This window comes from Humulus lupulus, chromosome 9 (genome assembly GCF_963169125.1).
Source record: "Humulus lupulus chromosome 9, drHumLupu1.1, whole genome shotgun sequence".
Taxonomy (NCBI): domain Eukaryota; kingdom Viridiplantae; phylum Streptophyta; class Magnoliopsida; order Rosales; family Cannabaceae; genus Humulus; species Humulus lupulus.
This window is the reverse complement of record NC_084801.1, coordinates 94,386,547-94,411,367: the sequence shown is the minus strand read 5'-3', so window position 1 is coordinate 94,411,367 and position 24,821 is coordinate 94,386,547. Positions and strand designations below refer to the sequence as shown.

Genomic DNA, 24,821 nt, shown 5'->3' with positions numbered 1-24,821 from the left:
AAATTTCTTTAATATAACAACCTTATTTTATTAATCTCAATATTATCCCATTAAAAATATGAGACTGCATTCTTGCAATTATAGACATTTATTTACATAGTATGTCCATCAATTTAATCATTACATACAATTCAACCATCTATTAATGATTCAATATCTGTAAACTAACCCTTAAGGGAAGCATTATTCAATTCATCTCAGAAAGGTATAGATTCTATATATGTATACTATGTCTCGATCCACTTACATCAATGAGTCCCCAAAACAAAAGTTTTCAACCTGATCATTTTGACAAACCAAAAATAATGAATCAAATGACTCAAATAACATAAACAAGAGTTTATACTAACTTTAGGATTTAGATCAATTTGTATATGATCATCTTATTGATATGTTTAATTAACACTTATAAAAAAAATTGTACTTAAACTATGTATTAAAAACATATCAAGTCTAGTTCTATATAACCACATTATACAAAGTACCTCCACTAAGATGTCCTATAACATCAGTATTTCAAATCTAGATTGCATGCATTTATAATACTAGTGAATCGTACTAACAATATTTAATCCAAAGATTACAAATAACTTTGTTTTACTATGAACTATTTAAATTTGTTCCCTACAATCTTAATCCTCTCCTACCAATACAAGAATGTAGTCACAATAACGAATTAGGAAATTTTCTCATATGCATATAATATTATTCAAACAATAATAATAAACAATTAATACATGAAAAAATTCATCTCAATTATTTATTTCATAAAATCATTGTCTAATACATATGCTTTGAAGGGCACCATCACTACTACAAAAATTACACGATAAGTCGGTTAAAAACTGACTTTTGAATATTCATAAGTCGGTTGGGAACTGACTTCCCATGCAGCGACTTATGATGTAAAAGCATGGTAGGTCGGTTGGCGCCAAACCGACCTATGGTGTAAACCATGGTAGGTCAGTTGCACACCTACCTCTGGTGTAAATCATGGTAGGTCGATGTGGCACACCGACCTCTGGTGTAAAACATGATAAGTCGGTTCATAGCCGACTTATAGTGTATACATCTATTGTTAGTTTTAGTAGAACCAACTTATGGTGTTTTTTTTATTAAAAATTGTATTATGCCAAAAAAAAATCCTGCTTTTTATACAAATAAACTGAACAAAACAAAACAAATATCACAGTAATATAAAATACTAGAATTTGAACTAAGTACCCAAAATAAAAAGTCTTAAGTTAATTACAAAATGACTCATATAAGCATTGTAAACTATAGTTAGACAACAAAAGTGTGTATATCTTCAAGAAAGTCTAGGTTAACATTGTAAGTATATCTCATTAAAAGTCTAAGTTAACAAAAGTGAGTGGACCTATGTAGTACTCATCAAATCCATGACGCATTGTGCCCATTCTTCACGTACTTCATTGATCTCATCCTTTCTGTAAGATTTCTTCCCGCCACACTAAAACAAAATTCATTGCATGAGTTGAATTAATATACTTGATATTAAGGTAAAGCTAGAACTTCAATAATGAATATTTTCACTTACGTTACTAGTTAGCCATCGCATTGAAAACTCATTTGTCACGAAGTCTTTCATCATCCTCATAACATAGAATCCACATTGTACTGATTGTAATGGTTGACGAGGACACTTAACAGTTCTCCACGCGACTTCCTTAGTTTTCGCATTATTTGTGTGTAAATGTTGAAAGACACTAAGCAATAAAAACATAAACATTTAGATGTTGTTAATTTTTAAATAAATTTAAGAGTATGATTTTAAGAAAACCAGTATACTCAAACCATAACATTGAAAGTGGTTCAGACTTTGGATAACATTGAAAGCATATGACCAGTAAATACCAATCAGCATAAATAAAAATGTGATCAAGGTTCAACTGTTCAAGTAACTAAATTTAAAAACACCAACTCTCAATAAGATGTACTAATAAAGAAGAAGCAGAGATACATTAAAAAAAGAAGGAAAGAAACTGTAACGACCTAAATTTGCTAATAAGGCTTGGAGCCTTGATTAGTGTGCCTGGAGGGTAATAATTGTTATATTGCATTAATTTATGTGAATTTAATGAATATGTGATTAGTATGCATGTTTAGGTGAAATAAATATGCATGTGGACCCCGTTTGTATGATAGGGGTAAATTGGTGATTTTAGCCCGCTGTGGGCATCTATGTGATAATTGTATTATGTGATTTGGACCACGTGAGGGTGGTGTCATTATTGTGATGCACGTGCCGAGACGGTCCTAGAGAGCTAGTTAACTCAAATGTCACAACGGGATTTTTATACTCGGCTCGGAGGGAGCCTAGGGGTGTTTTGGGGATTTTGTAATTGGGTTCTTGTGAGTTAATGGTAATTGGCGATATGGTAATTTGTGTTACTGTTGGTAACCATTGAGAGTAACAAGTTTGGTTGAAAGAAGTGGTAGAATTGCAAGAAAGTAGGAATGACAAAAAGGCCCTTGAGGTTTAGCTAGAAAAGGGAATTTAAGGAAGGGTAAAATGGTCATTTGGCAAGGGGTTTAGACAAATTGCAGCTGGGTTATATGGGGTACTCGGTTTGGGCTGGTTATATTTTGGTTTTGTTAAAGAATAGAGAGAAGAAAAGCTAGAGGAAAAGCTAGGGCAAGAAGAAGAAGAAGAGGAGTTGAAGGAGCTGAAATTTGGAGACTTAGGAGATGAATCAAGGAAGCTTAGGGTTGGATTCTTCATTCAAGGTAAGGATTCTATGTAAATTTAAGGCTTGTTTCTGTTTTGGTTCAAGAAATTGAAGCATGATTTAAGTTTGAACTATGGGTTTAAATTTTCTGAAGTTGAAATCAAAGGTGTGGATTTTTGGGTGTGATTGTGTTTTTGATCTTGATGATAGTGTCTATAGGTTGTTAGATGGTTCTTTTGAGGTTTCAATTTGGTTTTGGGGTTGAGATATGTGTTTGGGCTGGTTTAGAGGTGTTTTGGATGAGGGAATTGAAGGAGAAAAACCCAGAAATTATGAGTTCACGATGGAGCGCCGCGGCCCTGTTCTTGGGCGCCGCGGCGCGAGGATGTTTCCAGTCAGGGTAGGCTCTCTGACTTGCTGGGCGCCGCGGCCCTATTGGGCAGGACGCCGCGGCCCTCTTGGGTAGCGCCGCGGCGCTAGGCCATTTTCAGGACTTGAAAATTTGCATTTTTGAGCTTTTGCTCCGGGGGTTCGGGGGATGGTTCCAATGTATTGTTTTAAGGAATTAGAGGTCCCGAGAGTGCGGGATTGGTCCCGGGAAGTGGTTTTGGGTTGGTTAGTATTAAAAGGTGTTTTATGTGTGTTGTGACTAGGATTTCGAAGAGGCTCGTGCTAGAGGACCGTGCTTGTGGCCTTGGTGCATCGGAAAGCTCGGGATACAGGTAAGAAAACTGTAGCACCCGAGAATAGGGCATGGGCCCATAGTGTTATTACAGGGCATGGCCCTAGATTGTATTATGTGCTAATGCATAACCTTAAATGAATTATTATATGTTTGAATGATTAGTTCGAAATGTATTATATGTGTGATTACAGTGCAATGAACGGCTAAGGCCGAGAGCGGCAAGGCCGAGAACAGCAATGGAGCTGAGAACGGCGAAAGGCCGAGAACGGCAGCGAGGCCGGAAGTAACACTTAGCATATGGGATGCTTACAGTCAGGGTAGGACCCAATGGATACATGAGATATCCTTACAGTGAGATCCGAGACCCCAGGCTTTGGTAAGGCTTCTGGGGCGGCATGGCCGTGTTTGCTTAGTCTGATGGATGACTTGTTTATCTGTGGACTGTCTGATATGTTAACTGTATAATTGGCATATGTTATGAACTGTATGAGTTTTCTTGCTGGGCTTCGGCTCACGGGTGCTCTGTGTTGCAGGTAAGGGCAAAGATTGAGTCAACCATCCATGAGTATGGAGAGCGTGAAGCGACGCGTACATGTTTGGCCTGCCTGACTGCTTTGGTTGGGGGTTTATTCGAGAAATGGCTGTAATAATCTGTGATTTTACTAATTAATCAACTGTAAACTTATTTTAAGTTGCAAATAGTTTTCAAATCTTATTTTGGGATCCCAAACGTTAAATACTGGAAGTTTTCAATGAAACAACGTATTTTTAAAGATTACAGCCTTAACTTTTGCTTAGTCACACTTTTGTTTTAAAAACCTCGGTTAGCGAGTTCATTGCACAAATTTTCTTTTAAAACTCACTTAGTAACGACTCTAACGTAGTAGGGTGTTACAGAAACTATGAGCCATAATGACATTTTTTATAAGTGCTAAAAAATAAGAAAAATATTTCCACACTAACCTATGGTCCCTCATGAACTAAACAGCCCACAATTATCAAACAAGAATTAAATACATCTCCCTTATCACATACTTGAAGAAATCGACCAGAGTTATAAACCACTCATATAAATCTATAAGCCCAAAATACAAAATCCCTTAAAAAGTACAATCTGAAGTAGAAGAAACAAAAATATAACTCAATTTCTATTACTATTATTAACAAAAAAAAAATCAAATTCAACCTTGAATTATAAACCAACCAACATAATAGAGGGGAAAAAAAATAATAAAATAGGGTGTATGAAATTACCATAGAATTGGCGATAAACCTCAAAAATATCACAGCAATTGGAGCTGTACGAATCGATGGAGTTCATACTGAACTATGGATATGGGCTTTGGAAGAGAGAGTAGGCAATTGGGAAGAAGCCAGGCCAGACCGAGGCCTAGAGAGAGAGAAATACTTTTTTTTTTCTTTTCTTTTCTTTATTTCTTTGAATCCATATATTTTCTGTGAAAACTAGAATGGAAGATGGTACTCAAATGTAGGATAGTTCTATCTAAAAGAAGAAGAAAATAACACAGGATGACTTACCCCGAGTTGCAAATTCTTCTCTCCGTCTTAGGTCATGCTCAACAATTAAGCAGACTGATGAAATTCATTGAAGGTGCACTTAAGCAAATAATTACCATCACAAGAAATTGCTATGTGTAGAAATCAATATTACTTTTAAGAAAGACAAAAAGTATTATCTGACACATAAATGTTATGCACATGTTCAAACATACATAGGATATCTTTGGCCCAAAACAAACTGTATGCTTCATAGTACTGAAGGCCAACATCCTACTAACAAATGGAGCACCAACACTTAAACAGTTTGAATGATCCACCACTCCATGGTTCATTATGAATAATGATCGAACTAAAATTCAAACACCAATCAAGTATGTGTAAAATGTTCATGTATTAAGAGTTCATAAATCTGCTAATAGATAGATACCTGCTCACACCTTCTCAATTCAGCTTCTTTTTCTTGGAGTTCCTTCTCTTTCTTTCGCAAATCCTAAATAAAATAACATCACAAATATTAGACAAAACCCATATAATAGTTGCTATGCATCAAACAATCAAAGTAAGAATTTGGTCCTACCTTATTCGAATCCATAGGGATATCAACCGTGGAACCTTGACCATAATTGAAATCAACAGGCTCAGGAGGAAGAGGAGACAACCTTGAGTCTCTGGCTGTAGCAGCAGTTCCGGGATTCTGAAAAATGAAAATGCATTTACACTCATACTTGAGAACTCCAAAGTAGATAATAAGAGCCTGTATATCTTCCTTTTAACCCTTTCTTCTCTCAGAAGGGATAGTGAGTAAACTAACATAGATAAAACAAGAATCACAAAAGAGCAAAACCATGGTATATGCGCAATTCCAATAGGGAAGGAGCCAAACCAAGGTAAAAGAGCAAAAACATCATGTATAACACGCCCATGGGAACACTTGCCTTAAAAGCATTGTTAATAAGAATACAAAAAAAAGAGCCATGCTCGTGACCAATAAGTAAAGTTTGCATTGGGTTCTGAATAAGAAAAAGAACATGAAATGGAATTCTGCCACTAGGCATGCATTTAGATATTAGTAACAGCTAAACCCAGTGTCTTTTTCCAATGGTAAATCCACTACCATTTTTATCAAGCTTCTCCACTCTACATAGTTTTTGGTTACACAAATTCATATTTCAGTGATTACAATAATGGCATTTGATGATCATAGTAACTTGCTAATCATATTAGGGTACCCTGCCCTTTGGTATAGCAGACCAGAAAAACGACATAAATAAGTAATTCAGACACTTAGGTATTGCAGTGACGAAATTGAGGTCCTTAGTTTGTAATTTCTACGAGAAATTTCAGCAACACAAGGATTTCTTGTATATGATAATAACCATGTAAAATTTCAATTACATGTGAAAATTCAAGTCCTGTAAACACACAACGCAGTTTAATTCACAGATAAAAAGAACCCCATAAAGTAAAATCCAGCTCTTAAACAAGCCAAACCCATTTCAGTGGTGATCACCCAAAGTTAACCACCATAATCAATCGAATTCACTAGGCTCAAAAGCCCAATTCAAATTCAAAACCACCAAATAAGTTTGAATCATACAGAGACTTACGGAGAAAGGGTTGACTTCTTCTTCTGCGGCAAACTGGTTGTGATCGTAGCGACCAGCCATGGTTAAAGAGGAGGTTAATTAATTCTACATTAGAAAAAAAAATGGACACAGAAGTAATCTGAGAGATTTCTCCGTTATGTAGTGTTGTTGCCATAAGAAAACGCACCGAGATTTGGAACGAACGGGATGTACTCTCAGTGTCAGCCTATTAATCGGCTTTAATGGTTCATATACCCAGTTTTCTTCATAAAATATATATATGATATTTACACAATCCTAACCTCAACTTATATACGATATATATATGAATAAATATGGGGTGATTGAATAAGAGGCTAACCTGACCGAAGACTGCTGGTGAACGACAAAGGAGGCTTCCGAACGGAGTTGAGGTGAAAGTCCCTGTTGTGACCGGAGTTGAGGAAGGAGAGCTGCTGGGTCGCTGACGGAATGAAGAAGAAGAAAAAAACGCGGGGTGTACAGTGAAGTTGAAGAATAATACGCGGGATACTTCAAATGATTTGGCCTCTGCCTAAATTTAACATAGTATGCAACATGATACTATTCTAGAACCGACATATGATGCAAAATTAAATATATATAATTTTAATATATTGATATTTTATTTTAAAATTAAAGATCTCCAACATATTTAATTTTTTTTTTCTAATATTTATAAATATGTAATTTATTTAATTTAATTTAAAAATATATAATTTAATTTATCCTTGATGCTTACATGATAAGTATGTTCTAGAACCGACCTATAATGCAACATAAAAAGTCTTTTCTAAAATTGACCTATAATGTTAAAATTTAAAATTATAAACCTCCAATTTATTTAATTTATTTCAATTCTAGTATTTATATATATATATATCATTTATAAATTAAAATATTTTCTTATTTATAAAAACTAAATTAACTTTTTTTAATTCCAAATAAATAAATAATTAATATTTCAAAAATGATAATATATGTTATTTCACACCCCAAATAAATTATATATATATGTATTGTTTAAATAAATTAATATATTTTAAAATTCTAATAATCTAAAAAAAAATTAGAGCATCTTTAATAATATATATTTATAATTACATGGTAGGTCTGTTCCCACACAACCGTCCTACCATGCCACATGAGAAGTCATTTCCCTCACAACCGACCTACCATGTTATTTAAAAAAATCATTAAAAAGATACTCTAAATTGTTTTATAAGTTTTTTTTATTTTAAATTATAAATATTATTAAATAAAAACATTTTCTTATTTATAAAAATTAAATTAAAATTTTTAATTATTAATAATTTATTTATTTATTTATATTTAAAAATTATAATATATATAATATTAATAAGTATATTTTTTAAATACTAATTTCATACCCAAATAAATTATGTATATGTATTGTTTAAATAAATTAATATATGTTAAAATTATAATAATCTAAAAATAAATCTTTAATAATATATTTTTATAATGACATGGTAGGTCTGTTCCCACACAACCGGCCTACCATGTCACATGAGAAGTTATTTCCCACACAACTGACCTATCATGTCATTTAAAAAATTATTAAAGAGATACTCTAAATTATTTTATAATTTTTTTTATTTTAAATTATAAATATTATTAATTTAAAATATTTTCTTGTTTATAAAAATGAAATAAATTTTCTTAATTACAAATAATTTATTTATATTTAAAAAATTATAATATATATAATATTAATAAGTATATATTTTTTATACTTATTTCATACCAAAATAAATTAAATATATAAGTATTGTTTAAATAAATTAATATATTTTAAAATTTCAATAGTATAAAACAAATTAGAGTATCTTTAATAATGTATTTTTATAATGACATGGTAGGCCGGTTCTACATAACTGACCTACCATGTCACATGAGAAGTCATTTTCCACACAACCGACCTACCATGTCATCTAAAAAATTATTAAACAAATACTCTAAATTATTTTATAAAGTTTTTGTATTTTAAATTATAAATACTATTAAATTAAAATATTTTATTGTTTATAAAAAATTAAATTAATTTGTTTTAATTACAAATAATTTATTAATTTATTTATATTTAAAAAAATATAATATATGTAATATTAATAAGTATATTGTTTTATACTTACTTCATATTGAAATAATTATATATATGTATTGTTTAAATAAATCAATATATTTAAAATTCAAATAATGTAAAATTTATATTTGTTAATATTACATTATAATTATATTTTATAAATAAAAAATATTTATAATTTAAAATAAATAAATAAAAATTTGATAAAAGTGTAGTGTCTTAAAATAATTTTTTAAAAGACATGTTAGTTCGATTCTGTGTCATTACACAAATATATTGTTAAAGATACTCTAATTTGTTTTTACATTATTAAAATTTTAAAATATATTAATTTAATTTAATTTATTTATTTATTTATACTTCAAAACATTGTAATGTAATATTAATAAATATAAATTTTTTACAATCATTTCATACACTAATAGCTTACATATAGATATATATATATTTATAGTTTAAATAAATTAATATATTTTAAAATTCTTATAATGAGACATGATAAGTCGGTTCACATAGTAGCGACCTACCATGTCAGCAAGGTAGGACATGGTAGGTCGGTCCACACAGAACTGACCTACCATGACAACATGGTAGGTCAGTTTTGCATGAACCAACCTATTATGTCTTCTACAAGCATGGGAGGTCGGTTCACACAGAACCGACCTACCATGTCCACATAGTAGGTCGGTTCTCACGCAACCGACCTCCCCATGCTTACCTTGGACATACATGATAGGTCGATTCTGTGTAAACCGACTTATGAACATGTGTTAAGTCGGTTTAAGGAGAACCGACCTTTCATGTCCGATGGCTGATGTCCAAATTGTAGTAGTGCATTCCTAATAGTTATGTCAAACATTTTGAATCCTTTGGGGAGCGGGACCTCCACAATGTGTTTGGCACACGAATCACCATCCTCGTCCTCAAAGTCTGATTCATTCCCCTAACTCTTTGTCATTTTGAACATTAACTGCTTGAGACTTTCAATCTCTGCTCGGATGGGGTCGTTGTTCAAACTGTGACCCAGTGAAGGAAAATTGTTGGGCATTGCTTCCTTCCTACGAGCATTGAGATTGTCTCGCAAGTCAGGCTGCATTTGATAGCCCCATTGGTTGGCATTATTGGGTGCGACCCTATTTGTACAAGAATTAAGGTTCTCTCGATAATCAAGTTGTGCCTGCCTCCGACTACCAACCTCGGGTGGTTCCATCTCTAGCTCCCCATCCGACACCTCTATGAAGTCATTGTTCACCGAGACATTAATGTTGTGCTTCCTATCTAGGGAAACTTCACTCTTTTTTGCTCCTATCCCTTGGCTTCCCTAAGGCTACTAAGGAATAAAAGGTTGTTTCCCTTGAGGCCTAACATTGTCTTTCACAGCTCATCTGGCTGGTATGCCTGGAGCTCTGTGGACAAACTGAGCATGGGGCTCTCCCTAGGGCCTGATCACCACGTCCGAACCATGAGGCATTCATGGAGGAATTTTTATTGGTTCTCAGACTCGACAATTCCTTTTTCTCTTGTCCTGAACTCCGCCCTTTGTCCATCAAGTTAGCTAGAGGGACAGGTGGCAAGTCGGCCAGGGGGTCCACCTATAACCCTTGATCAGCCAAGGTGGCTCTCATTATCTTAACCACATCTTGCCAGGCAATGATATTAGTCCTTTGGGCCTCTATTTCTCTTTGTTGGGAGGCCACTTGATTCCCTAAGACCACCACTTCTTGTGGTTCTTGGGAGTGTGTGGAGCGTGAATAGTCGTTATTTCTGTCGTCTCTATAATAGGCAGTCTTTGTTTGCTACCTCTAGGACACCGATGGGAGGCAGATGTCTGCGTCCTTCAATAGGTGTAGGTGGAGGATCATCATGTATGACTGAGCGATTTCTAGTAATAATCATTGTTGAAACCTAGCTTTCTCTAGGCTCTCAATGAAAGCACCAAAATGTTGACTGGTTTTTTTCGTCAACTACAAATAAATATAAAAGCTTAATGAAAAGAAAGATATCACACAAAATTTTACTTAGTTAAGATATTAATTAACCCTAGTCCACGAGTCAATTTTATTGAGGATGAAGAACTTGCAAATCTCAAGTTCTCTTGATAATATCCCACTAAGGGGATTGGATTACATGTGAATTACGTCCATTTTCCCATAAGTTAGGATCTTCGTCCCTATTTTCTTGTCAACAGTGTTGGGATTTGTGCCCTTCAAGCGTATTTTTGTATGAACGATTAGTGTTAATTAATTAAACTTAATATTTTGCACTCACATTTGTATTTAATTATACATGCCATTTATCATGAAAATCCAATATTATTGATGTATTCATGAATTAAGTATATGTATAACGATGTATATACATGAGGATTTAATTCAAGAAAATAATATAAAAATTGTCTATAATCGCTAAATAAAGTGGGAGCTTTATTTATTAAAGATTATGAGTAAGATCTATTTTCTGTTTAAGACAGAGCAGTTTATGCAGACTGTTAAGTGTAGCAACACAAAAAGATGGAGGTATTGTATACAATATATATTGTATTGGACTGGGACACTATGAAAGGAAGAACCTTTGATATTCTCCATTAAAATATAGAAGTTCAACATCCATCAATGGTTGTTTGAGACTTGATCTCAATCCTGAAGTGAGTAATGATGTAACGCCCTGGATAGCCAAGACCGTTACACTGTGTGTTTATAAAAGTGCTAGACTTGCTAGTCAAGTCATTTAATTAAGAACGTGTTATTGAAACTATAATGGAACTAGGGTTAAAAGATTTTGGTCTTAAAAGTCACATTTCTCATGAAGAAACATTCCCTGTTTACATGGGATGCCGAAAATATTAAGGTTAGAATCATTTACAAAAGATTCAAGAACTAAATACAGTATTAGCCATACTAAGGCAAAACAGACAATTAGGCAATCCCTGTCCTGATCCGCTCCTCGGCCATGGAGACCGAACAGGTGGCTATGTACATTCAACCCCGCAGCTCTCCACCTCAGGATTGGTCTAACTTGCCTTTGCCTTTACCTGCACCACGTAGCACCCGTGAGCCAAGGCCCAGCAAGAAAACACATTAACAGAGCATAAGCAATCAACAGACAATCCAATATCTCATATTGCATAACATATTCTCAACAATATAATCATTCAGAATAATCAAGTATTCAACATACTAAACATATCAACTCATATCATACATCAATTCACAAATGATAACTAGGGTTAGCGCCCTCAGGCCGCACCCTCCGTTATCCCACTGACTCCGGCCCGCTTAAACCGAGTTTAGTGAATATTAATCTGTCCTCGGCTACCAGTGGCCAAGCCACGCCCTGTGTGCAATTATTGTGTACAGAACCCTTAGGCCGATATCACATGTCCCATGGCATAATACCATCATTGACATTATATAGATATCAGGAGCTCTTAGTCCCATCACATCACAAACATATAACCGGGTGAAGTTTTCTTACTTTTAGATTCGCTAGCTTTGATCACTTGACTCCTTGAGCACGATCCCTCTCGAGCCCTAGCGCTCACCTAATCACGACCATAGGTCAAAGTCATCACCAAACCTCAGGTCCAAAACCTAGCCTTGGGACCGATCGCGAGCCCTCAGGAAGTCCTAATTCCACCAAATAGGGTGGTGGAATTGAACCCCGAACCCTTGGTCAAAAACCCTTGTAAATAACCCTAAAATCCCTTTCTGGAAATAGGGCAGCGCTACAACGCTCTAAGGAGGGCGCTACAGCGCTACAAGCAGAACCGAAATCCCCCAGAAAGCATGGCCTGGCGCTACAACGCCCAAAGGCTAGCGCTGTAGCGCTAGTCACAGACATGCAACACCTCATTTTCCTTTCCTGCGATTTCCTCGAGCCAAACTTAACCAAAAATTCTCCAAACCTTCACCAAACTCAAAATCAAGCTCACTAACATGTCTATCTCATCCCAAGCATCATAACCACATAAAATCTAATCACATGCACCTCTAATCCTAGAATTCACCATAGTCACTTCTAGACTTCAAAACTCAGCAGAACACAGCCAGAACTTCAAAGTTAAGAGTTCATAATTTATACCTTTGATGGAAATTCGACCTTAAGTTGCCTCTAGACCTCCTTAGCTTGCTCTTCCTCAATCCTTGGCTCCAACTTCCCTAGAATTCCCCATCAATTCAGCTTAGATACCTTAGTTAGAAATCAAAACCAGAACTGAAGAAACTTCAAAGTCTTACCTCACCCAAATGGCTTATCCTTGCTAAACCCTTGCCAAATCTTCAAGCCTAACTCAGAAACCTTATGGCTCAGCTTGACCTAGCTCTCCTCTGAATCTTGCTCCACGAAAATTAAAGAGAATTGGTGAGAGAACCACAAACCGACCCTTTGGAAAAACTGCTCTGTTTTCTCCCTTTTTCTTTTTCTTTCTTTCCTTAGCCTTCTACCTTTTTCTACAATTCCACTAAGTATAAAGCCTTAGCATACTTATCTCCTACAAGCCAAATGACCATAATGCCCTCCCTTTTAATTTAAATCCTTTAATCCACTTAGGGGCATTTTAGTCATTGTACCCAATTCCCGCTAATTCCTCAAGTGTCTCTAACATTTTCCGCTTACTTCCCGATACCTAATTAATCACCAAATATATTCCTCATTACCAAAATTAACCTCGATATATTCTCTAAATTCCCATTTATACCCCTAGGCTCGCCCCAAGCCGGGTATAAATCTCCGCCGTGACTTTTTTCCTAATCTGCTCACTAAGATCGTCTCGAGTCACAGATCACAGATATGTCCACATAATAATGTGGTCTCAACAATTATCGCATATATATACAGTTATGCCCGCAACGGGCCAAAATTACAATTATGCCCTTCTAACCTAATCAGGGCCTACATGCATACGAATACGCATAGTCATGCATCTCAAGTATTCAAATAGTCATATAACATGCTTTAAATAATTAAATCACATATATTCCAATTATGCCCTCCCGACACACTAATCAAAGCCCTTAAGCCTTATTAGTAAATTTGGGTCGTTACAACTACCCCCTCCTAATGAGAATTTCATCCTCGAAATTTTTTGAACAACTCGGGATACTGATCCCGCATCGCTGTCTCAAGCACCCAGGTTGCCTCCTCGACCTTACTATTCCTCCACAATACTTTAACAAGAGGAATCATCTTATTCCGCAATACTTTTTCTTTTCAATCCAAGATCTGAACTGGTTGCTCTTCGTAAGACAAATCTGTCTGTAACTCCAAATCTTCATACCTTAATACATGAGTCACATCCGAGACGTACTTCCGGAGCATAGAAACATGGAATACGTCATGAACTCTAGACAACGATGGTGGCAAGGATAACCTGTACGCCACCTAACCAATCCTTTCCAAGATTTCAAAAGGTCCAATGAATCTAGGGCTTAGCTTGCCCTTATTTCCAAACCTCCTCACCCCTCGCAGAGGTGAAACTCGAAGGAACACGTGGTCCCCAACCTGGAACTCCACGTCCCTACGCTTAGGATCAGCGTAGCTTTTCTGTCTGCTCTGAGAAGCGAGCATTCTAGCCCGGATATTCTCTATAGCTTCACTTGTCCTCTGAACCAAATCTAGCCCTAAATACTTCCTCTCACCCATCTCATCCCAATGAATGGGTGATCTATACTTCCTTCCATACAACATCTCATAGGGAGCCACTCCAATGTTGACTGATAACTATTGTTATACGAAAATTCAATCAACGGAAGATACTTACTCCATGAACCTTCAAAGTCAATCACACATGCTCTGAGCATATCCTCCAACACCTGAATCGTTCTCTCAGACTGTCCGTCAGTCTGAGGATGAAAGGCTGTACTGAACTTCAACTGAGTCCCCAAAGCCTTCTGCAGACCACTCCAAAACTTGGAAGTAAAGATAGGATCCCGGTCTGCCACTATAGACTTAGGGACCCCATGGAGACGTACGATCTCCCTCACATACAACTCAGCATACTGATCCATAGTATATGTCGATCTCACTGGAAGAAAATGGGCCGACTTGGTGTACCTGTCTACTATCACCCATACCGAGTCATGAAGCCCAACCGTTCTGGGTAAACCTCCCACAAAGTCCATCGTAATATCCTCTCATTTCCATTCAGGAATACCCAAAGGCTGAAGCAACCCTGCTGGTTGCTGATGCTCAGCTTTCACCTGGTGACAGGTTAAGCATCTGGCAAGATACTCCACCACATCCTTCTTCATCCTGGGCCACCAATATAAAGTTCGTAGATACTGGTACATCTTCGTGGTACCCGGATGAAGTGAGTACAGCGTCATATGAGACTCATCCAGTATCTCTCTTCTAATTCCCTCATTAGTTGGAACACAAATCCGTCCTTGATACTGAAGTAACCCAACCTCAGAAACAAAATAGTCCTTAGCTACTCCCACTATGACATCCTCTCTAACCCTTTGTAACTGAGCATCTGCCAACTGCCCTTCTCTAATCCGCTCTAGCTGGGTTGACTATAGAGTAATATTGGCCAATCGGCCTACCACCAACTCTATCCCTGCTCTGACCATCTCATCAGCTAACTCTCTTGAGATCTGAATGGAACTATATAACTGACCTGGGCCTCTTCGACTCAATGCATCTTCCACCACATTGGCTTTCCCCGGATGGTAAAGAATATCACAATCATAGTCTTTTACCAACTCCAGCCAACATCTCTGTCTCATGTTCAGGTCCTTTTGTGTAAAGAAATACTTCAGGCTCTTATGATTAGTGTATACCTCGCACTTCTCCCCATACAGATAATGCCGCCAAATCTTCAGTGCAAATACCACTGCTGCCAGCTCAAAATCATGGGTAGGATACCGCTGCTCATACTCCTTCAGCTGTCGTGATGCATAAGCTAAGACTTTCTCATTCTGCATCAACACAGCCTAAACCCAACCTCGATGCATCACAGTAAACAATAAACTTCCCTTCCCCTGAGGGAAGACTCAACCCTGGCGCTGTAATAAGCCGTCGCTTCAGCTCTTGAAAACTTTCTTCACACTTATCTGACCAGATAAACTTCAGATTCTTCCGTGTCAATTCTGTCATCGGTGCCGCTATCTTCGAGAAGCCTTCTACAAACCGTCTGTAATAACCCGCTAAACCAAGAAAACTCCACACCTCCGAGGCATTCCTTGGCCTCGGCCAATCCCTGAACACCTCCACCTTAGATGGATCCACCTTAATCCCATCTGCACCCACGATATGTCCAAGGAATGTCACTTCTAGTAACCAAAATTCACATTTCTTAAACTTGGTGTACAACTGATGCTCCCTCAACCTCTAAAGAACCTGTCGAAGATGAAGCTCGTGCTCTGCCTCTGATCTGGAATACACCAAGATGTCGTCGATGAAGACAATAACGAACTGATCCAGGAAATCCTTGAACACCCTGTTCATTAGATCCATAAAGGCTGCTGGGGCATTAGTCAAACCAAAAGACATGACCAAGAACTCATAGTGCCCATACTGCGTTCGGAAGGCCGTCTTAGGTATATCCTCATCCTTGATCCTCAGCTGGTGATAACCAGATCGAAGATCAATCTTTGAGAACACCGTCTTACCCTGCAGCTGGTTGAACAAGTCGTCAATCCTTGGTAGGGATACTTATTCTTGATAGTCAACTTGTTCTATTCCCTGTAGTCTATACACATTCTCAAGGTCCTGTCCTTCTTTACAAACAAAACTAGAGCACCTCATGGCGAGTAACTAGGCTTGATAAACCCCAAATCCAGAAGCTCTTGTAGCTGTATCTTCAATTCTTTCAGTTCCGCCAGTGCCATCCTATATAGTGCCCTCGACACTGGCTCTGTCCCTAGCGCCAACTCAATGACAAATTGAATCTCCCTATGCGGCGGCAACCCTGGCAAGTCCTCCGGGAACACATCCAAGAACTCACAAACCAATCTGGTGTCCTCTGGTCCTACTGGCGAAACCCTTGTGGTATCGACCACACTAGCCAGAAAGCCTATACATCCACCCTGTAACAAGTCTCTGGCTCTCAACACCGATATCCTGGGTACGCGGGGTCCATGCACCGCTCCCACAAAAACAAAGGGATCCTCACTCTCTGGCTCAAAAGTCACCATCTTCTTCCTGCAGTCAATGGTAGCTCCATATCTAACCAACCAATCCATACCTAGAATCATATCAAAGTCCTCCATACTCAACTCAATTAGATCTACTGATAACTCCCTACCATCAACTATCACTGGCAGTGCTCTAATCCACCTCCTAGATACTACCAGTTCTCCTGTAGGAAAAATAGTCCCAAAACCTGAAGTACTATACTCTCTAGGTCTACACAATCTATCAATCATCTTATCAGACACAAACGAATTCGTAGCACCAAAGTCTATCAAAACAGTAAAAGAAGTGCCAGCGCTAGAAAGCTGACCTGTCACTACCGAGGGACTAGCCTCGGCCTCTGCCTGCGTCAGGGTGAACACTCGAGCTGGAGTCAAGCTGTCCACCTTCCCTACATCTCCCTTCATCATTGTCGGGAAATCTTTCTTGAGGTGTCCCACCACACCGCACACATAACAGGCCTTAGCCCGACACTCGCCCAGATGGCGTCTCCTGCACCTCGTGCACTCAGGATAAGTCCTCCATGTATCACCGCCTCCCTGACGGCCTCCCTGAGTACCCCAACCTCCCCTATCAGGACCAGGAGCGATCGAAGCATCAGGAGTCTTTCTCTTCAAATCACTGGGGCCTCCGCCCCTACCTGAACCAGAATATGGAGGCACCGCCCTGCGGCCCTCCCTCCTCACAACCCTCTCTCTCCATATCTTGTTTTCCGCTTCCTCAGCGGTAAAAGCCTTCTCCATAGCATGGGCATAAGTTTTCCCTCCAGGAACTGTGATAATCCTCACATCCCGGGCTATCATAGCATTCAGCTCTCTGATAAATCTATCCTGCCTAGCTGTATCAGTAGGCACAAGATCTGGTGCAAACTTCACAAGTCTGTCAAACTTCAAGGCATATTCTGTAACTGTCATACTGCCCTGAACCAGCCCCACGAACTCATTTATCTTCGCTGCCCTGATGGCAACATTATAATACTTCTGACTGAATAGATACTTAAATCCTTCCCAAGTTAATGCAATAACATCTCTGGTCTGTGATGCCACCTCCCACCAGATTCGGGCATCCTCCCTCAGCATATAAGTGGCACAGGCCACTCTGTCATGTCCTTATACCCTCATGAAATCAAGAATGGTAGTAATCATAGTCATCCACTGTTCAGCCTTCAGTGGATCAGGTCCTCCCTCAAAGATCGGGGGTTGTTGCTTCCTGAACCGCTCATACAACGGTTCCCACTTATTCCCAACCTCAGTTGGCTGCACTACAGGTACCACTGCAGGTGGCATAATAGGGGAAACACTCCCAGATGGAGCCTGCTGCCGCAGAATTCGGATCTGTTCATCTTGGCTCTGAAGCCGAGCCTGCATGTCTGCCATCAACTGCTGCCAGTTCTCAGGGACCAGCGGAGGGGTCAGGCCCTGATCATCATCTCTAGCCCCAGACCTGCCGGCTAGTCGCGTGGATTTTCTTGGACGCATAATTATCCAAGTCAATCTGCAATCAACGACTCGGCAATCAGACTATGATGGCAGGGTAATAATCTTTTTCATGATCCATCATTGGAACTCCAATCATTCACAAGCAATCAAAATATAACAATTCATCCAGATATTCATCCACATGCATAACAGTGCTAATAAGCATGCCTCAATAGCATCATGCAATAGTCAAGGGCCAGGTCCTATCAGTATCTCATGCTCTCTATTCATCAAACAGATATCAGCAATCATATCTCACTCAAATCATTTAAACACATAATCAAGTGTACATAATTACCAAACCCTGAGTTAAGCTTGTCTCTCGCGGCGAATGTACATATCCAGCCAGTCTTCAGGACCCATAAACCTAGGAAACTCTGATACCAAGTTGTAACGCCCTGGATAGCCAAGACCGTTACACTGTGTGTTTATAAAAGTGCTAGACTTGCTAGTCAAGTCATTTAATTAAGAACGTGTTATTGAAACTATAATGGAACTAGGGTTAAAAGATTTTGGTCTTAAAAGTCACATTTCTCATGAAGAAACATTCCCTGTTTACATGGGATGCCGAAAATATTAAGGTTAGAATCATTTACAAAAGATTCAAGAACTAAATACAGTATTAGCCATACTAAGGCAAAACAGACAATTAGGCAATCCCTGTCCTGATCCGCTCCTCAGCCATGGCGACCGAACAACTGGCTATGTACATTCAACCCCGCAGCTCTCCACCTCAGGATTGGTCTAACTTGCCTTTGCCTTTACCTGCACCACGTAGCACCCGTGAGCCAAGGCCCAGCAAGAAAACACATTAACAGAGCATAAGCAATCAACAAACAATCCAATATCTCATATTGCATAACATATTCTCAACCATATAATCATTCAGAATAATCAAGTATTCAACATACTAAACATATCAACTCATATCATACATCAATTCATAAATGATAACTAGGGTTAGCGCCCTTAGGCCGCACCCTCCGTTATCCCAGTGACTCCAGCCCGCTTAAACCGAGTTCAGTGAATATTAAGCTGTCCTCGGCTACTAGTGACCATGCCGCGCCCTGTGCGCAATTATTGTGTACGGCACCCTTAGGCCACTATCACATGTCCCATGGCATAATACCATCATTGACATTATACAGATATCGGGAACTCTTAATCCCATCACATCACAAACATATAACCGGGTGCAGTTTTATTACCTTTAGATTCGTTAGCTTTGATCACTTAACTCCTTGAGCACGATCCCTCTCTAGCCCTAGCGCTCACCTAATCACGACCATAGGTCAAAGTCATCACCAAACCTCAGGTCCAAAACCTAGCCTCAGGCCCAATCCCGAGCCCCGGGAAGTTCTAATTCCACCAAACAGGGTGGTGGAATCGAACCCCGAACCCTTGGTCAAAAACCCTTGTAAATAACCCTAAAATCCCTTTCTGGAAACAGGGCAGCGCTACAGCGCTCTAAGGAGGGCACTACAGCGCTACAAGCAGAACCAAAATCCCCCAGAAGCACGGCCTAGTGCTACAGTGCCCAAAGGCTAGCGCTGTAGCGCTAGTCATAGACAGGCAACACCTCATTTTCCCTTCCTGCGATTTCCTCGAGCCAAACTTAACCAAAACTTCTCCAGACCTTCACCAAACTCAAAATCAAGCTCACTAACATGTCTAACTCATCCCAAGCATCATAACCACATAAAATCAAATCACATGCACCTCTAATCCTAGAATTCACCATAGTCACTTCTAGACTTCAAAACTCAGCAGAACACAGCCAAAACTTCAAAGTTAAGAGTTCATAATTTATACCTTTGATGGAAATTCGACCTTAAGTTGCCTCTAGACCTCCTTAGCTTGCTGTTCCTCAATCCTTGGCTCCAACTTCCCTAGAATTCACCATCAATTCAGCTTAGATACCTTAGTTAGAAATCAAAACCAGAACTGAAGAAACTTCAAAGTCTTACCTCACCCAAATGGCTTATCCTTACTAAACCCTTGCCAAATATTCAAGCCTAACTCAGAAACCTTATGGCTCATCTTGACCTAGCTCTCCTTTGAATCTTGCTCCAATAAAATTGAAGAGAATTGGTGAGAGAACCACAAACCGACCCTTTGGAAAAACTGCTATGTTTCCTCCCTTTTTCTTTTTCTTTCTTTCCTTAGCCTTCTACCCTTTTCTACAATTCCCACTAAATATAAAGCCTCAGCATACTTATCTCCTGCAAGCCAAATGACCATAATGCCCTCCCTTTTAATTTAAATCCTTTAATCAACTTAGGGGCATTTTAGTCATTTTACCCAATTCCCGCTAATTCCTCAAGTGTCTCTAACATTTTACGCTTACTTCCCGATACCTAATTAATCACCAATTATATTCCTCATTACCAAAATTAACCTCGATATATTCTCTGAATTCCCATTTATACCCCCAGGCTCGCTCCGAGCCGGGTATAAATCCCCTCCGTGACTTTTTTGCTAATCTGCTCACTAGGATCGTCTTGAGTCACAGATCACAGATATATCCACATAATAATGTGGTCTCAACAATTATCGCATATATATATACAGTTATGCCCACAATGGGCCAAAATTACGATTATGCCCTTCTAACCTAATCAGGGCCTACATGCATACTAATACGCATAGTCATGCATCTCAAGTATTCAAATAGTCATATGTTGACCCAGATTTTGGCCAATTGACACGGAGTCAGAATATGCTTGATGTGAATGAATGTGTTGAAAAGAATCGAATGACAAAAAGTAATAAGAACACGATATTTTATAGTGGTTCGGCCCCAGGATCTGGTAATGACCTACGTCCACTTAGACTGTTATTGATATAAGAACCAAATGAGTGATCAAAGAACAAGGGTTCAATGAGTTTCACTAACCTCTGAAGAACAATACAATATTCCAAGGAGAATTATTCTAGTCTCAAATAATTCAAAAGCCAAAAGTCCCTTCCTTGAGCTATCTTTCTCTATTTATAGGCTCAAGGGGGATTACCCAAGATTGTTACAGATATTCTCTCTTGAATAATCGGATACTCGGGAGATTGTGTGAGTTAAATTCGGGATTTACAAAGATCTTTATAGTAATATCACATTGTATGCGGAACCATCGACCAGACTGGTCGCAGGTAAGACTGGGCTGCTTACTGCTTCTAATGCGTCTTCTGGTCGATACTTTAGCAGAGCTCTTCCAGGTGTCAGCCACGTGTCCAGGGATTACTTGCCACGTCATCAATTCCAATTTTTTGGATAACATTTGCCCCCCAAGTTTATTTATTACGAGCAATAAATAAACTTTTGAGCGAACGACCCTTCGGTAACCCCGCCATACGTGTCAGAACCCTTCATGTGTTCTTGGAAAAAGCAACTTACTCCTGTCTAATCATGACTTTTCGGTTCCCCAGTAATAATTCGATGGCTATTTCGCTTCCCCATACTTCGAAAAAGGGAAACTGATGATTACACCTTTTTTATGCCACAGACAAACTTATATAACATCTCCAAACGTCCCTTTTTCTTTTTACGCACGCCATTGCCTTCTCAAGAAACCTTAAAAAACTAGAGCTTTAATCTTCTCCGGAGACCGTCCTTCTGCATTTTCAAGACTCAGTCCGAGAGTTCCTTGATTTTCGAAGACTCTTTTCCAATCTCCACGATCATTTTCTTGGTAAGTTTTTGAATTCTTATGCTTCAAATTTTCCTAATGCATGCTTCTGTATGTTGCCTGTTTGAGTTCATCTGCTTCTGGTTTGAGAAGCTTGTGAGTAGAATGTCTTGTAGGCGAAAAAGGTTACGAGTTAGTTTAATAGTCGGGATCATGCTTTTAGGACGTAAAGTCGAAGTAAAAATTCGATCTTTAGGCTAGTTGGAAAATAGGTTTTTCCCGCCCTAAGAGGAGTTGAAAAAGCTTTTTTGAAAAATGTTTTACTTTCATCCTTTGATCCGTTTCTCAAACTGTTCGTGTAGAAAGATTTAGCTTTTTGTTAGAATGCTGTTGTATAAAAGCTTGACTTTTATACTCGACCAGTGCTATTCTAAAAAGCCTTTAAAAATTCTCTATCCTCACCTCCCCATTCTTCTATTTGCAGACCTTGATGCCAGATTTGTGGGGAGGTGAACGACCCATTGACGACGACCTTCTCGCCCAGCTGCTCGAAGGCGAAGAACAACCGACTGACCGAATCCACGAGATTCCTTTTTCTCGATCCTCGTCCAGACCTCGTCCTTCTCCTCCTCAAATGGCTCGTTCCAAATCTATAGGCAAGAAAAGACCTGAATCGAACGATAGTCCAAACCATCCTGCCCAGCCTAATTCACAGGCTAGGGTTCCTTCGACCAGTGGCCAAAACAATCCTGCTCCTGACCCTAACATCCAAACTAGAGCCCGCCCTCACCATCAGAATCTGCCTGATGTTGAGTGGTATATCTCCCCGACCAGCCTTGTGACTCCCAGGATGCTTGCCAACTATCTCAGGAAGTATCCTCTCATAGGGGTCAACCACAAAATTCCTTCTGCAGACCAAAGGGCTAACCTCCCCGGAGGTGTATATAGTGCTTGGTCTCGGTATCACATAGAGGCGGGGGCTAGCCTCCCTCTACATCCTTTTTATCAGGGGGTGGCCGATTATTTCGATGTCGCCCCCTTCCAGATTACTCCAAATGGATATAGAATGCTGGCCGCACTCTATATCCTGTACAAACTTAAAAATTGGCCAGAGCCTACCCCCCATGAGGTCAATTATCTCTTTGACCTGAAGTCTAACCCACAACAGTATGGGACGAGCTTCTTCCATCTTTGTCACCAGGAGACAAACCGAACGTTCCTGAGTGCCACCATGCACATATCCAACGTGGGGCAATATAGCAAGGAGTACTTCCTTTCGCCGGACCTGACCAGCAACAACCTAGCCTTCGCTCGAGGAGGTAAGTGCTGTTTTACTGGTCGATACTTTTCAATCATCAAAATTTCCTTCATCTTTCTTAAAGTATACTTTGTTTTTCAGGCCCATGGTTACGTACGACCCCAACACCAGACATGGTGTTGAGGTCCAATGCATTGGCCAGGATGACAGACGCAGAAAAAAGTGTCAAGTCCCTGGTTACTGATAAAAACTTGAAGCTGTTTGGCCTCCTGGCTCCTCGCCATGAAACAAGAGGACCCGTGGTAGCCGATGCCACTACCGAGGGGGTTCCCGAGCAGCAACCTCCTGCGTCTCCTCCATGAAGGAGGCCGACTGGGGTTACAATCAGGGAGCCCACGGGCAATCCTTCCGCAGAAAGGCCTTCTGCTACCCAAGGCAAGGGGAAACAAAAGGCCAAAGAGCCGGTTGTGGACTTGGGGGAATCCTCTGATGAGAACGGTAAAGTTATTTTGCTTTTAAATAGCTTGCCAATTCCCTGTCACTTGTTTGACGGGGAGGGCAACTTTACATATACTCCAAATCTAGGGCCAGACTTCTTCATACCAGATAATGAGTGTATGACTAATAGAGTCAATAGTATAGCGACCAGTAGTTGTAGCTCGGGTATTAACTTTGTGACCTTCTTTTCTGTTTGATAAAGAGTCTTCATCTGCCTTTATCTTTACCCTTTGCATGTTTTTACTTGTGTGTAGATATGGCCACTCCCAACGTCTTTGACCTATACCAGGCTGAGGAGGAAGAGGAGGTTCCTCAGCTCCGGCGAAAGTCATCAATGAGACACAACGGCGAGACAAGCTAGGGACCTGCCAAAAAGAGTCGAACAGAAGATCCTTCAAAGGACGTGCCAACTGGGAAAACTTCTGCTCATCCTTCGGCCCCTGCTGAGAAGGAGACTCCTCCTGCCCCGACTCCTCCTGCTCCAACAAACCCTCCGGCTGCGCCCAGCAGGGAACAAAACAAGCGGGAAGAAACTCTTGGCGCCAAACTCTCGAGTTGTGCCTTACGAGCAGCCAAAGACCACCTTGCGCACATTGTGAAGAATGACTGCGTCAAGGATACAATGGTTGAGGCAGAGAGTATGGGGGTCGACCAGATTCTGAACAGGACCCTAAATGAAATAACCAGTGTAAGTGTCTCTTATCTCTTTGGCCTTAGACTTTTTTATTCTTTGCAACAGGTTCTAACTTTATCTTCTGTCCTCAGGCTTTGCTGTCTGCAACTGCTACTCATACCCGCACCCAAGCCACCATCGAACAGGCTCGGGCAAAGGCTATCGAGAGGTACCAGGTGAAAGCAGCCGAAGAACTTTCGGCTGCAGAGGCCAGGCATGCAAAGGAGTTGGAGGCGATGGTTCAGCAGAGGGATGCCGCGGTGACGAAGCTATCGGAGGCTGAAGCTTCGAAGGCAGCTATTAGGAAGCAGAGGGAAGAGTACCAGGAGTCCAGCCGAGTTCAATTTCAAGAATGCAAGAGACTGGGCGAGGAGCTCAAGTCCAAGAACGAGGCCATCGCCACTCTTGAGAGCCAAGTGGAGCAGCTGAAGCTTGACAACTCCAAGAATCTGGAAAGGTATAAGAAGACGATGCTCTAGTGTTTTTACAACTTCTGGAAACACAATCAGGGCGCCGACTTCAGCTATCTTTCAGAAGATGTTAGGACTGCTGAG

General features: G+C 39.5%; 1 protein-coding gene across 1 annotated transcript; it reads right to left on the bottom strand.

Moving 5' to 3' along the window:
• Nucleotides 1-1,244: 1,244 nt before the first annotated feature.
• LOC133801276 (uncharacterized) lies at nucleotides 1,245-7,013 on the bottom strand. The gene is made up of 6 exons (XM_062239450.1): nucleotides 6,844-7,013; nucleotides 6,504-6,587; nucleotides 5,474-5,590; nucleotides 5,334-5,386; nucleotides 1,559-1,727; nucleotides 1,245-1,471 (listed from the first exon to the last, which is right to left on the bottom strand). The coding sequence occupies exons 2-6, from the start codon at nucleotides 6,561-6,563 to the stop codon at nucleotides 1,379-1,381; spliced, it is 492 nt and encodes a 163-aa protein (XP_062095434.1). The 5' UTR covers nucleotides 6,564-6,587; nucleotides 6,844-7,013; the 3' UTR covers nucleotides 1,245-1,378.
• Between the last annotated feature and the right edge of the window lie 17,808 nt (nucleotides 7,014-24,821).